Below are 15,162 nucleotides of genomic sequence, written 5' to 3' on the forward strand. Positions count from 1 at the left end.
GCTCTTGTAGCCACAGTATTTATATGGCTGATCTAGTTCAGTTTCTGGTCAATGGTAATCCCCAGAACGTTGATAATAGGAGAAATCAGAAATGATAATGCCATTGAATGTCATGGGGAGATGGTTGGATTCTCTCTTGTTGGAGAATGTCATTGCTTGGCACTTCTGTGGCATGAATGTTCCTTGCCACTTATCAGCACAAACATGTCTATTGTAAAAGGGCACAGACATATTCAGTATGAGGAGTCACGAATGATGCTGAACATTGTCACCTTGTGCCCTCTAGTTATTAACCCTTCAGCCATTGGAAACAATATTGTAATGGATTTTATGTAAGCCTGACAATGATTATACACTGAATGCTCACTAACTACTTCAAAGTCACAATCTGAGGATACTGGGTAGAGCATTTAGGACAGAGATGAGGAGAAATTTCTTCACCCAGAGAGTGGAGAGTCTGTGGAATTCACTACCACAGCAAGTAGTTGAGGCCAAAACATTGTATATTTTCAAGGAGTTAGATATAGCTCTTGGGGCGAAAGGGATCAAAGGATATGGGGAGAAAGCAGGAGCAGGCTATTGAGTTGGATGATCAGCTATGATCATAATGAATGGCGGAGCTGACTCGAAGGGCTGAATGGCCTACTCCTGCTCCTATTTTGTTTCTATTTTTTATTACAAACTTTTTGCACCTTTCAGCCCAACCAATCCATGTCAGAGTTTATAACTCCGCTTGAGCCTCCTCCCAACTTTATCAAATCATGAGTTTAATTGCTGGGCATAGGATGCACAAAGATGTGTAGTGGAAATCCAGTAAAAATCAAATTTTATGTCCACCATGTAATCAGTTTTGGAGTTTATCAAATGCATTTTAATAAAGTAATCAAAGCAGCTTTTGCTCCTCTTCATATAATCAACCAAGTGTTCCAAGCCCCCACATTTCACATGGAAGAGCTCAGCAGCTGTGTTCACGTTGCAGTGGTTTTTGATAGATTACTAATCACTTGCCACTGAAATATTAAACAGGGTGTTTCTTTCCTTGATCAGATTAATGTTTAATAATGAGACTGACTGAGATAACGATACAAGTGAAAACAGATCAGGGCCAGTCCCCATCAGGGAGCACCAACTAATCAAAATATTTTAAGTATCACTCCTAAACATACATGCACTGCCTGTCATCTACCCCAACCACTAACAGTGAAAAGGTGTAACATCCACTTTTCAATTTTTAAAATCAACTTACTAGCTTACCAAAATTATTTTCCTATGAACAAGAGCTTGGGGGCGAAGGAGGATAGGAGCTATCTGCATGAAAGGAGAAGGCTACCAGCTGGATGAAGTGTTATAGGAGAGAAAGTGGGGAGATTTTAGCTCAAGTTTGGTACGATATTCAGAAAGGACAGGAGCGGAGAGTATTCAGAGCAGAATAAGGGAAGCAAACCAGACAAGCAGGATGGGAGCTTGAGGGCAGATTTCTGGTTTCTGTCAAGTTCTCAGAAAAGGATAGTGTTTTGTTTGGTATGCTTAAGTCAGTGTTATGGCACAACTACAGATTTTAATATCAATTGACAAAAAGTAGCAATAGAACATTAACTGTTTCTTTCTCCACAAATTGTTAGACATGTTGAGTTTTTCCAGCATTTGTTTTTTGAGTCATGATTTCATTTTGCTTATAAAATTACTATGAAAAATTGAGATTTAATGCATGCACAAGAATGGTCCCACCCAAGATATAAGGCTAAAGGTGCAGTGTCAGGAATGTCATGCCCAAGCTTCAGCTGGCTGGGATAAGGAAGACGGGCCTGCCACTCTTCACATCAAATGTGCACATGAACAGGATTGTATGCAAATTGAATTCTGCTGGACAAGAAATGGGCTCAAGGATGGTAGGCACCCACTGGCCATGGAACTGCATCTTTTGAAGGCAGCTACGCTGGCTGAGATAAATTGGAAAGTTAGGGCAACTACATGGCACTAGTGGCAACATAAATATGGTTCAGAATGTCTATCCACATGAGGGCATTTTCTCAGATGCAGGTTTAAACTCAACAATTCTCCAAGTTTTAGTTAGGAGACAGCATATACAAGGTACAAGCCTCCTTATCCTATAGACTGCTTGAGAAATAATTTAACTGAGATACAGGCACATAAGTTACTGAATTCAATAGAGCTTTAAATGACACCAGTGTCCCATGTGAACATCTTAATTGTTTACTAGGACTTTAAGCTGGAGTTCCATTTTCCTCCTGTTCCATTATCAATTAAGGGTCATGATCCTAGTGATAAAACGAAACAAAAGGACACAATCAGCAGAAATCCATAGTCCTGTTATTTTTATTTCCAATCTGCTTTCAAATTGCACAAAACTGACAGGACAGTTTAATTCTTTATTCTGTACACTCAAAAACAGTGACCTAACACACCACAATATCCAGTAAATGCAAGACCTTAGCACAGGGTTGGAAACACAGACTGGGTTCAGGGAGTTTGTCAAAACAATGGTCCCACATCAGCACTGTATATTAGCACAAGAGGCCATCCTTAACCAAGAGGGAGTGAACAGTTGTAGTAGAAACTTTAAAAACCTCTACATGGTTTTAAAGAGCCTGCATAGATTGGGAAGAGTCCAAGTTTTAAATCAATAAGTCAGATGAACTTTTATGCCTTCAAACAATTTTTTTTTTTATACAGAACTAAATTTCCAACTTTCAGATCATGGTGTTGGGTGCACTGTGATTAGTGTTTTTGTTGCTTAACATATCAGATAAGCAGCCAAGTCCTGTACTCAACTTCTATCATAACTTTTATGAATACAATGAGATTTACTGCTTTATTTTTTTTATACAGCCCACAAGCTGCTCACACAGTTGGGAGATACTACATCAAAGTATTGTCTCACTAGAGTGCAAATCTTTACAAACAGACTGTATTGCAGGACATGAGCTCGCACCAAGAGCCTTAAATGCGACAACCATTCCCCTTCAAAAAAAAAGAAAAATCACAATCTAATTAACATGGAATGTGAGGGATGAGTTAGACAGCTGTGATCCAAACATTCAGAACTAGAAAAACAAAAAAGACTGAAGTCCTTCATGACATACAATAAAGAGCTTTGCTTTCTCTTCCCTGTTGCGAGATGGAGGGAAACTGGCAGATGCTGAGCAGGTGGGTAACTTGGAAACTTTTGCCTTACATACTATACCCATATGTGCCAGGCTGAGCATATGGTTGGGCACCGTAACTGTAGCCATAGGCTGCCTGTGGAGGGACATTTACACTGGGTCCTGCTGTCAACATGAGTTGTGACTGACCTGCAAAGGAGAAAAAAAGTTAGTGCATTTCCAGGTTGAGTGGACTACAAGTGCCCTAAGAACTTCAAAGCATCCACTTTCTGCAGATTATAGAGATCTAATGCTCTTAATTACAGGAAAGCTTTGTACAGAGTTGAAGTAGTAACAAAATTCCAGCTTTTTACTATCATATCTACTGTAGCAAGCCACATCTCCACTGCAAAATGATATTACCTCAGCCAGAAAACAATTACAAATATTTAAGCCCCTTCAAAATGTTGGATAAGAATAGGAAAGTAAAATAAACAGTAAATGCTAGAAATCTTCATCAGGACACACAGTGCCTGAAGTTGTAAAATAACAAATCATTGGTCTGGCTCTTCGCTCTCCAAACTCTTCATTTCTTGAGACAAATGTTTATATTATGCCCACTTGTACTGTCAAAAGCATCCAACAGTTCACTAGACCAACCTTTTGGACTTGCCTTGTATTCTCAGGTTCAGTGTAGGTGACGAATGTCATGGGTGCTGGAAGACAGCTAATGAATTAAGACTATTGAGCAACAGGTTAGTGCTGCTGACATTAAAGTGCTTCAGCATGGGTGATCTTTCACTGATGTGCAAAGTGGTGCCATTTGACATGTCATTAGGATTGGAGTTTAAAGTTGTGGGGCAACATTTAAGCTTATGCAATGAACTGAAAACCCAGTAGTTACAACTTGGTCCAGAGGTCATTGCTATTAAACCCATGATTTCACTTAATTTGAAGTCCAATGTTAATTGGTCTAACAATAATCAGCTGTGGGGGAAGGGAAGTTTATGACCTCTAATCAGACTTTTAACCTGTGCTCACAGTCCAAGTGCCACTTATACCTACATGTTAGCATTTAAGACAAGGACTGGTGTTTTCCTGCATCACTTTGATCCAGTACCTTTGTTCCTAAGGAACAAAGCTTCCTGCTTTATCAAAATTTGTAAGTTGCAGCACTTGTGCTCAATTTATTGAAATCCAGAAATATGGAATTTTAATTTTTAACCAATGGCCATTAAGAGTGCACCAAAATGTGAATGCTGTCAAACAATACAGACCATAAACAATGGGTGTCGTCTCAGTAGCCTGTTCCTCCTCTTTCCTCAGCGATTCAGATATGTCCAATTTATCCACCTGCAAAACCCAAACAGTTACCAATCACTTGTCTCACACTGATGAGATACTGCTGATCAGAAGGAAAAGCCTTACAAATGTTTAAAATTGTTAGAAATTTCCAAATCAGGGAACAAGTGACCATTCAATGGATTGCAATACAAACGACAACTCAGTTTTAAATGTCTAAAGTAGGGTAAAGCTGATTAATTCAGTTTACTGCTCAATTTCTGGAGTCAGCTGATTTTTAAGGCACTAAGAGTGAAGGCCAGAATATTGCATTCTCTACAACTACTGGGCAAGCGTTTTAATTATCAGAAGGGTAATTATACACTTCATTAATAGTAAATTGCAACACCAACATGCAGGGCTTTTGGAACTATACTGAAGCCTCCACCTGTGGTATCAAGAAAAAGTCATTTGAGGAACATTTGGAGCAAGTCGCTTGTTTTCACTTTTTCAGTAGGCAAGATTTGGGTGGGGTGGGTGAAGACGAGGGAGGTGTGCAGTAGAGAAAAGGGAAACAAGACATGTTAATTCAACTTAATTACTTTGATGTTTCCAACTAACCAAGTAGCAGCAATGGCTTTTGGATTGGGAACATCGAAGCCACATGCCAAAAAGCTACAAAAATCAATGACTTTCATACACCAAGCACCTATTGCTATCAAGGGATGCGTCAGGATACTCTCACCTCATTTATACCCAGTTCCATAAAAGGGCCAGCCACCAAGTTAGATTTTTAAAAAAAGTTGCAGATAACCTGTGGGGACTAGGGAAGAGAACCAGCTCTTTCTTAAAGCAGATGTTCCTGTGAAAGCAATTGTACAATGTATTCACAAGGCCTCAAACCTGTGCATATAGCAGCATTGAATATTCCTTCCAATGCAAGGGAGACAAAACTCGAGTCAGAGCTTTGCACCTATGCTGAGTTATTCAATAATAGTTCAAGAGCACACCTAGTAAGGCAGTAATAGAAGCCATTTTGCCACATCCTACATCTGCAATCTCTTGGGGTATGAATAAAAGCCATCATTGTGCAATCCAGGTTGAACTGCATGAAGCAAGAATATCCTCTATGAATAGTCCTTTTTGGTAGAGTAAGTGAACTTAAGATCTTTAATTTTAAATTTAGAACTACATAGCTCTAATTTTCCTTCTTAAAGAAAATCCAGAGTCAATTTCCCTTCCAAATGTAGTAGCCAATGTCCTCTAGTGCTATGTTAAATGTTAGAGTAAGGTATATTTTAGGACTTTAGCTATAAGTTTGGTAAAAGAGGATCATATGATGTGTTCTGAAGTTTGCCTGAGGGTTAGAGGGCTCGAATTGTTTACTGAGGTACAAGACATTTACACTTGGAGACAAAGGAAGTAGGTCAGTATATCACAATTAGACCCAGAGTCTCCCAAAGTCTCAGATGTTAGAGATATTGGGCTGTAAAAATAGTTTTGTAAACTATCCATCTACTTCTGAGAAGCAAGGAGTTGGAATCAAAGATCCTTTTAGCATTTCTACCTAGATACATGGATATGCTTCAAAACAGCAGGGGAGGGGGCAGAGAGCCATTTGAGATCAGATTTCAGGTTTCCCTACAAATCCATGAATATCAGAGCTGGCAATCTGTTTGTAGGTGGTCAATGTTCATCTGCAAGACAGAGCAAGCTAGAGACAGCCAGTCTTGCACATGAAGCAGCAAAATGCTGACAAGTTGCTCACCACAAATACAGGTGGAACTTGCGCTCAGACTGAAGAAACCAAGTTTGACAGGACTTTCAAAAGGAGGCTGGAAGATTCACCTAGCTTGAGCTAGAGGGAAAGAATCCAGCATAACCCTCAGTCAAGGTCAGTTCTGGAATCAGTACACACTGGGAAACTAGAACAGAAACCAGCCATCAGGAGCCAAGAATAAAGTCTACACTTAATAGGCAGTACAACATGTAGGAGATTTCCAGTTAGGCTAAAAGTTAAATGGGGAATCTCTGTAGTTTAAGTTGTCTACCAAAAGTAAAAGTGTTTAGTCAATAGTATTCAAGTCATTTGTTATAAAGTTTGAACGTTCTTAAAAACATGAAATCTCGTCAGGTCATTCAACTAGAAATTCAAATTTCTTTAAAGGTTAGTGGCTACAGAGATCACAGAAGGTTCATGCTCATTGCCCCAATTCTTACTACTGATGGTCATTCAAGTGACTATTCACATACAAGCTTAACAACAGGAAGTGTGGTCAATACAGCAAAGCACTATTGAGGCCTACACATTTTCAATAGGGCTCAAATGGACAGTCATCAGGAGCAAGTGCCCTGGTTAATGGCAGCCTCCCTTGTGTGGCTAAGGGCAATGAACAATTGTAGCATTCCTGCTCCTCAGGACAGCAGCTAACTCAAGAAGGACCTTGCCACTCAGCAAATCTGCCTTCATAACCCAAACCATATAACTGCTTAATCCTTTAAGGTTCAAGTAGTGTTAAAATAACAAAGATTTCAAACGTACCTATGCAAAGACTCAAGCTGTTAGTATGAGAGCTAGATCACAGGATATAGAAATGCTTATTAACTGTTGCATGCGATATTTGCACCTGGACTTTATCCATTGAATGGTCTCCTGCCCTCATGCTTGTTAATATTAACATATTACTGCATTAGTCAGAGGTATGCAGAGAAATTAGCTGAAAGGCAGATCCAGAACAAGCTATCAAATGAAGCTAGTAGCATGGGGCAAAACTGTGGAATTATAGCATGAACCAACTTCTGAGGAAGCTAATAGTGAATTGTTATAAAGATTCACATCTTTGCCTGTTGAGTGGCCAAACAGGAGCAATTTAATCTCTTTTCCCTGCAGCTTTGTATTCTTCCCTTTCCAAACTTATTCCTTTCTGAAAAGGTCTCTACTACACAATCCTCTTGTGAAAAGCACAAAATTCTGCCTCCTTGTCAACCAGTGAAAATAAACTATGCACTCAAAAACTTGCAAACCCTCAACACAGCTCTTACAGCAGTTTTAAAAGCTGACATTCTCCTCAAATATTGAGGGATTGTAAATACCATGTTAAAGTTGGGATTAACCAGCATAAGGGTATTCTTGTTAAAATTATAACTGTTCACACCATTAAATCTCCTTGTAACTCATTAAAAGTAACAAGACAACCTTGTAACTCATTAAAAGCAACATTTAATCAAAAAATCCAAGAATCTATGCACCAAGGCCAATGAACTTGAGGGTCAGGCAATGTTTCTATTGGGACGGTCTTTGAGGATGAAATAATCCAAACCCAAAGTGTAACTCAGATTGCCAAAATCAAGTGATTTCAATGGGAGAAGCTCAGAGTTAGGAATCTCCAACACACAGGAGGCAGAATATTTGTTCAGCATAAGGCGGTTTAGTCTGAACATAGCCTGGATTACAGTTTTAACATGAATGTATTTCATGGCAACCTGTTTTTAAGACTTGTATTTAAAAACTATAGGATAAATTCTGGTTTAAAATTCACAACTGAGTAGGTTAAAAGGAAACCTTCAACCTGCATCACAGGATACAGAAAGATTCTATTCAGGAATCACATTATGCAGTCTGTGCTCCTTCCTGCACACCGATTTTGGTTAGCTGTATTAGTTTAGTTGAAATGATGTAGTTAAAGGTTTAATGCTTAAAGTTAAACTTAATTAAAATGGGGCAATAAGTGCACATACTGCAGTGAGCATTAAGTTTCCCTGCATATTCTACTCCCACTTTCATTCAGTGCACAAAGTGCCTTCTACAGACAACCCAAAACTAATGCTACAGTTAGCCACTAAATTCATGGCAATTTCCCTTCTTAGTGAGGGGCAGGGGGGTGGGGGAAGAGGTCTCAGTACTTGAGAACTCCCCAGTGAGGCCAATATTACCATGAACACATGGGAGGGGGGAAATGAACTGCTAATTTCAGTTATTATACCAAAACATGACTTCACCTATCCTCAATATGCCTAGCCATTTAGGAGACATTTCTAGATTATTCCTCCTCATTGAATTTAAAGGAATCAATACTTAACTGTACACCATACCTAAGCTGCAAGAGTGAACAAACCTCAAAATCCACTCTAAAAATGAAACTTTTCATGGACAATGCTTTGCCCAAGAGAATATTTTGTACGTGTCCAACAGCCACAACAAGACTAGAGGAAGCATAAAGCATAATTGCAAGCATCAACTCACTGTGGGGCTAGAATGTGTTGCATAAAATTAGTGTTTTAAACTGATCTGCATGAAACAGCTTAAAATTCTTTACATACCCCCTTGTTGAAAGCAGTTAGTAAGAAAATGCAGAACAGGAACTGCAGCACAAAGGCTTTTCCATAAACTACAGCCAGCAAACTGCAGTTTTGATAGAGAAAAACATGCTGATGTCTCATTTTTAGCATTTGTGTGCATGAAAAAGAGGCAAAAGTACTGAAGCAAAAAAAAAAAATGGCCTCGAGATGGTTCTGCCAAACAGGCTCTTCAAAAGCACACACGCAGCCAAGCAAAAATGCTTCATGGCCTCAAACGTGATTCCCTTTGCAAATGGAGTTGCACATGCTCAAGTGTTAAACAAACACACCGCAGTTCAGTTACCCGTTTTTCACACACACAGTGGCTGGGAAGGGGCTACTGAATGGCTGTACCCACAACACTGCTGCCCACTTGCCCCAAAAGTCCCTGTGGAAATTATTTTCACCCTGTTGAGCCACTTGGATGTGGCACAAGTTAAACCCCTTGATGTTGCGTTATAACTCTAGCTGATCAGTCGTCGCCTCTTAAACTTGGGACATTAGACTGAACACAAAGAGCACCTGAGATGAAGAGCTCTTTCTTTACCCTGAAAACACTTGGCAAAAGCCAGTATTGGAGCAGAGGCACCACAGGGACTAACTTCATGAGAAACAGTGTGGGGGAACAGGTCCCATCATGAAACCCCTCAAACTGCCTCATGTCTGTCAGAAAGTAACAGAACTAGATCATAAGCTGGTTCACAATCCTCTGGAGGAGGCAAGGCAGTTTGCATCTTACTCACATTGAAAACTTTCCACTGTTGTATTATACTATAAAAGTTAAAAGAGCAGCAAAAACAAGTCCAGTTTTAAATTCTGAATGGCAGGGATTGTGAACCAGTCACCATTTGGCCACCTGCCAATTCCTGCCAGTGACTTAAAGGGTCACTATGAAGCCCTCACTAAACACTTCAACTGCTCTAACTCTGCTCGGAAGGATTTGCAGTGGATCTAGTGGAATTAAAAAGCAGCAGTGTAAGATGGGAAGGAAACAATTCATGCAGATATCCTGAGTTTCAGTCTCCAGAATTAAGATGGAAATTGAGTCAACTTTCACCTTTTTCTTTATTTCATCAACCTGCAAGGGAATTCAGAGGGTAGCAGCTTAGAATCCAAACTCATCCAGCACAATAAAGCAGGTAGAAAACAGCAAAAGAAGGAGCAAAAGTCAAGGAAGGAAAACCCAGAATAGGAAGGGGAGATGGAAAAAGGGGGAGGGGGAGGGAACAGTAAATAGCAGCATTGTGTACTACAAAACATCAGGAAGGACAAACATACAGATGAATGATGGCAGAATAAAATTTGTAAAAAGTAATTCAATATCAAGCTTCCATCTTTTACAATTGTTTGACTTAAGTAAAAACCTGATCCAAATGTCATACACCACTAATTAAACTGTGCAGCTTCTAAGGCTTGAGTATCCCATACCTAATTTTGGGATTGTATTGACTACACTGAAACCTACACATTTAGAAGTTACCATTTCCCAAACCAACTAACTTCTCTAGATAGATGTTAAGTTGCATGAATTGACTAAAATTGACCATTACCAGGGTGAAAAAGGGACAATTAGCAAATCTTTGCTTCAATGTAGAGCAGAAAGTACTGCTTATCCTAAAGTCCAGTATACTAAAACGCAGAAATGAAGCGTTGCCCCAATTATAGCCATTACTAACTAGAATAGCTTAAGAAATGTGGCCAACCCTTCTACATGGAACTTAAATTTATACTGGCTGCAAATTGAATTAGATTCCAAACCTAAATTTTATTATGCCATTCATCTGCAAGCAAAAAAGGTAGCTTGCAACAGGTACAGAAAAACAATTAAATATCAAAATAAGACACTGCAAGCATATTAAAAGATCATAACTCTGCACAGAAAAGTTGGCCAGGAATGCAAGGTCATTAGATAAGGCATTAGTGTAAACGGAAGTGCTGCAGGTGCAAGTAGAGGAACCTGATAAAAAGTCTGTTGCCAACTCAGTTTCTTGCTGTCACAATTTTAGCAGCTTCAGCATCTGATGTGATTCAATTCAAGAACTGCTATTCAGACCAGGTTTCATTAAAGTACAGCACGAACTATACAGAGAATGCCCTCAAATCACACGCCCATGTTTAGGGACATTTTATTAACTTTTTGGTGCTGTCTAAACAGCAGTTGACAATTCCAAATACCCAAACCAAAGTTTGAGAACACTCACTTATGGAATCCCATTCCATACAAATTCAACACTTAGTTGTCACTACCAGAATCCTCAACTATAGCATAATTCTTGTCACATCCCAAAAAAGCACAATTATGGCAAGACACTCAATACAAGGCTGAGAGCCAAGTCATTAGTTAAGCTAATCAAACTTTGTTTAACATTACCAAGGAAAATGATCGTCCCTCAAGAGCAGTGAGTGTAACATCAGCGCACTGTTCAAAGTAGGACAGGAAAAATATAAAAGGATAACAACTCTCCAACAAGGGTCCTAGAAAAGCAAGTCCTTGAACAAGTTGTTTGGTTTAGTTCTGCAAATACAAAACCTGCTCAGTCTCCAGTTATTGGTCAGCAATTTAATGTAATATCTGGCATCCACTTGTATGTCACTGGAGACATGGCCAAAACAGTATCACACTGTAAATGAACAGTTTAATGGTGCTGCAGAATATTCAGACAGGTCGCCTGCTAACAGCCAGCACAAAGTTTATAAAAAATCAGGACTGTTCATCTGCAATCTTGTAGTAACTGCAATAGTCTAGGACCAATTTTAATATATACAAAAAAGGGAGTCTGCACAGTAACGCATTCAAAGAAGGGGGTTTAACTTGAGACAAATAAAGTCACAAATGGAATTTTTCAAAGCAAAGAGCCTATAGTGCTAGCCAGATTACATTCAATTAGTAAAATTTATGGTAGAGTTTAAATATTTAACTGAAATGCAGGGACTTTAGCATCAAAGTTCTTGTGTGTTAGCCATTAAGCATGAGGTGGTTGAGCAAACTCAGCAGCCCAGCACTTGGCAGATTGGCCTGGCCACATTTGTGCCAAAATTTCGACTGTCAAATGGTTCAAGTTAAGAACTTTCCTAAACTTGTCCTAGAGTGGATGGTCAGAGGAAACGGACAAGATTTAGAATGCTAAGTGGTGAGGTGGAAGAAGGGATTAGTTCGGAAAAAAAAATTAAAATTTAACAAGAATGGGAGAATAGGGAACATGAGGACCAGAGTTAGTGCTCAGTTTTAATCTGAGTTAACCAGAGTAACTTATTCTGGATAACCAATAGATGAGCTACTGGCAATAATCCAGTAATCTTCAGCAGGAATTTTACTAGACCTGCTAGTCTAGGATTAACCATAATTTCCCAATCATTAGGTTGACAAAAGCATCAAAACAGCAACTTTTCTTGAATTACCAGTTAAACTGTACTAGTGTACTGTAGACTTCAAAGTTCTAATCTTCATAGCAAAACCTCACTATAAACCATTTGACTACTGTCTGATGTTTGAGCTATAGTGGTTACTGCAGACAGTAGAGCCTCTAACACAAGATGGTATGCTCCTTGAAGCTACATCAACCTTCTTCAAGCTTACTTCAGCATGCTGGTCACATACCTTTGAGAGATACTCCCTCATCACCTGGATGAAGTATGGCATGGAGAAATCCATAATGTTGTGCCTCCAAGAGAGCTCAAGCACAACATCTGGCCTCAGCAGGTCGTAACATGTAAATAGACAGGAAGCAAAGCACTCATTCTTCCCATCCTCAAGGAACCACTGCAGCAATTCTTCTGCTAGCTCAGTATCCTTGGATTCGGACGCATATTGCATAGCATCCTAAAAAACACAAGATAAGTAAAGGGTAATACATTACACTGCACTCAAGTGCTGACTGACTTTAAAATTTACATAGTGACTCATCACCAAACTCCCCACCCAAACAAGTTCAGTGGCAGATGTATGCTTGAGTATTCTATATTGCAAGGATGTGCACCAATTGCATGCATATAGTAATTCTACATGTATAGCTCACTCTTACTATAGAAAAGCCAGCGTTGAATTATGCAGCCCAATTGATGTGCATCTTCCATATGGGAGGAACAGCACTAGCATTTGTTGTAATCCTTGTATCCTCCATTTATTGGCACACCAGCTCATGGCATGTGACCAGAACTAAGTGGGGTCTGGCAAAGTACATACATTAAGTATTTTGGTATATGTCCAGACATCTAGGTCCCTCAGGTCACCCTCTGCCATTCCATTCACTGCACCCCGATTCAAAATGTGAAAATACTTTTATATCTTTAAATATAAAATGCAGCTACAATTGGCTAGTTTGATTGATATCTAAACTACAGAAGTGCGCTTCAAGTTCTTTCATGAGGCAGATGCCAAAATATCAGCTTTCAGTTTGATACAAATGAAACAGCAAAAGTTAATAAAATTTGAAGTTTAATAGCACCAAGGTGACTGAAAAGTAGAAACTATTTAATCCTCCAGTCATGTGGGGCAGTGACTAGGAGCTTGCCAGACTGCTCGAGTAGTCTGATGCTTCTAATGAGTGTTGTGCATACTGGCCCTCCAGTCTATCTAGGATTGTTTTGAGCTCAACCCCAGGAAGATACAAACAACAGGTGGTGATCAAAATTAACACTAAAGCAATGAAGAGGATCTTACTTTGTACAGCCTGTCCTTCTTGCATAGCTCCACACTTTGCTTCCAACGGTTGTTGCCCTTGAACAGATACGCACCAATTCGTCGGAACTCAATCAGCTCATGTTTCTCAAGCCGCTGAGCCAGGGAGATATTATCAAAGTTGTCATATGCATCTATAGATGTGCGAAGAGCCTATGTAAAAAGAACATTTACCTTTCAGTATAAGCAGACAGATAAAAGCATCTCACTCCCAAACAAAAGGCTGTTCGCATCTACCTGCATGGAAGCCGCAGGAATTGAATTGACCAGGATCAACTCCATTAACTTATCATAGGGTAAAGCAGACAATTTAGGAATTCCTATATCTACAGGTTAATTAAAAATTGTTCCACACCTTAATTAAAATTAATTTCTACACTGCAACTTTGTCATAAGCGCTCAAAACAAGGGTGCTAAAAATGCTGCTCACTGAGCACAACTGATTGTTTCACCTACCTGATAGTCCTCCTCCTGGATGAACAGATTATTCAGTGATTCATTCACAGACTTGTTGTTGTTGCTTTGTACAGAACGTAGGTAGGGTTTAACCAAATTCAGCTGCTTCACCTGAAAAATCAAAACAAGTTTCATTTGTTTGCAACTATCCTATTTAGGGTCAATTTAACCACCCACAGGACAGATGCTCCAAGTAAACAAATTCAACACTACACTAAAGCTGCTCATGAAAAACATCATAGCACCATGCAATGCTAAGTAGGATTTCAGTGGAACAGAGATTCAGGATCACCAGCTTATTAGGCAAACTCTAGGGGCTACCAGTACCCAGGAGCCTGTTGACTTCTATGGCAATGCTATGTAGAGGGCTATGTAAAGGTGTGACTATGTTCTTTTGGTCAAAGCCAGTTCAAGGTACTACATTCTGAAGGATCGGTCCTCAAAATGTTAACCACCTTCTTGCAAACTAACTTATGCACATTAACAGTCTCCCCATGTCCTAGATGTCATTATTGCTGCTCCTAATTTTACCCATATTTACCTATATCACATTGCACCCACTATAGGGTAGGTCAAACAGAAGATCTGATATTAGCAAGTCAACCCATACCCCCTAATTGGCTTATGTGAGTTTACATAACATACCAAGCCATTTAAGACCAGAAAATCCCACATTCAATTGTTAATCTGTTTCTCAGAGCTTAATGTTGATTGTATATAATGATTTAGACTTAAATGTGGGAGGCATGATTGGGAATTTTGCAGATGACAAAAATTGGCCATGTAGTTGATAGTGAAGAGGATAGCTGTTGACTCCAGAATGATATCAATGGTTTGGCAGTGTGGAGAAGTGGCAAATGGAATTCAATCTGGAAAAGTGAGGGGCAATGCATTTGGGGAGGAAAAACAAAGCAAGGGAATACTCTAACAGGAGGTTTGAGAGGAGGAGTTGAGGGGGTGACAGACCTTGGAGTGCACATCCACAAGTCCTTGAGGTGATAGGGGTGGACAAGCATGTGGAATGCTTTCCTTTATTGGGCAAGGTACCGAATACAAAGAGGATGTAATGACAGCTGTATAAAATGATTAGGCCACAGCTGGAATTGTGCACAGTTCTGGTCATCACATCACAGGAAGGACAAATGTTCTCCAGAGAATACAGAGGAGATTTACAAGAAAGCTGCAATTTTCAAGCCCTGGAATCAATGAGGAAATTGGATAGGCTGGGGTTATTTTCCTTAGAAAGCAGGTAGCTAAAGGGTGACTTAATTGAAGTGCACGAAATAAGGTGCCTAGATAGGGTAG

General features: G+C 39.5%; 1 protein-coding gene across 1 annotated transcript in view; it reads right to left on the reverse strand.

Annotated features, from left to right (window-relative positions):
* Nucleotides 1-2,321: 2,321 nt before the first annotated feature.
* The window catches only part of LOC121283003 (clathrin heavy chain 1), an 87,687-nt gene continuing 74,846 nt past the window's right edge, over nt 2,322-15,162 (reverse strand). The window contains exons 29-33 of the mRNA XM_041196900.1: nt 13,858-13,968; nt 13,384-13,554; nt 12,322-12,543; nt 4,382-4,457; nt 2,322-3,314 (exon numbers count right to left, since the gene is read on the reverse strand). Coding sequence (XP_041052834.1) covers nt 3,193-3,314; nt 4,382-4,457; nt 12,322-12,543; nt 13,384-13,554; nt 13,858-13,968 — 702 coding nt within the window. The 3' untranslated portion in view covers nt 2,322-3,192. The remainder of the gene's footprint in view (nt 3,315-4,381; nt 4,458-12,321; nt 12,544-13,383; nt 13,555-13,857; nt 13,969-15,162) is intronic.

Source organism: Carcharodon carcharias, chromosome 10 (assembly GCF_017639515.1).
Source record: "Carcharodon carcharias isolate sCarCar2 chromosome 10, sCarCar2.pri, whole genome shotgun sequence".
NCBI classification, from domain to species: domain Eukaryota; kingdom Metazoa; phylum Chordata; class Chondrichthyes; order Lamniformes; family Lamnidae; genus Carcharodon; species Carcharodon carcharias.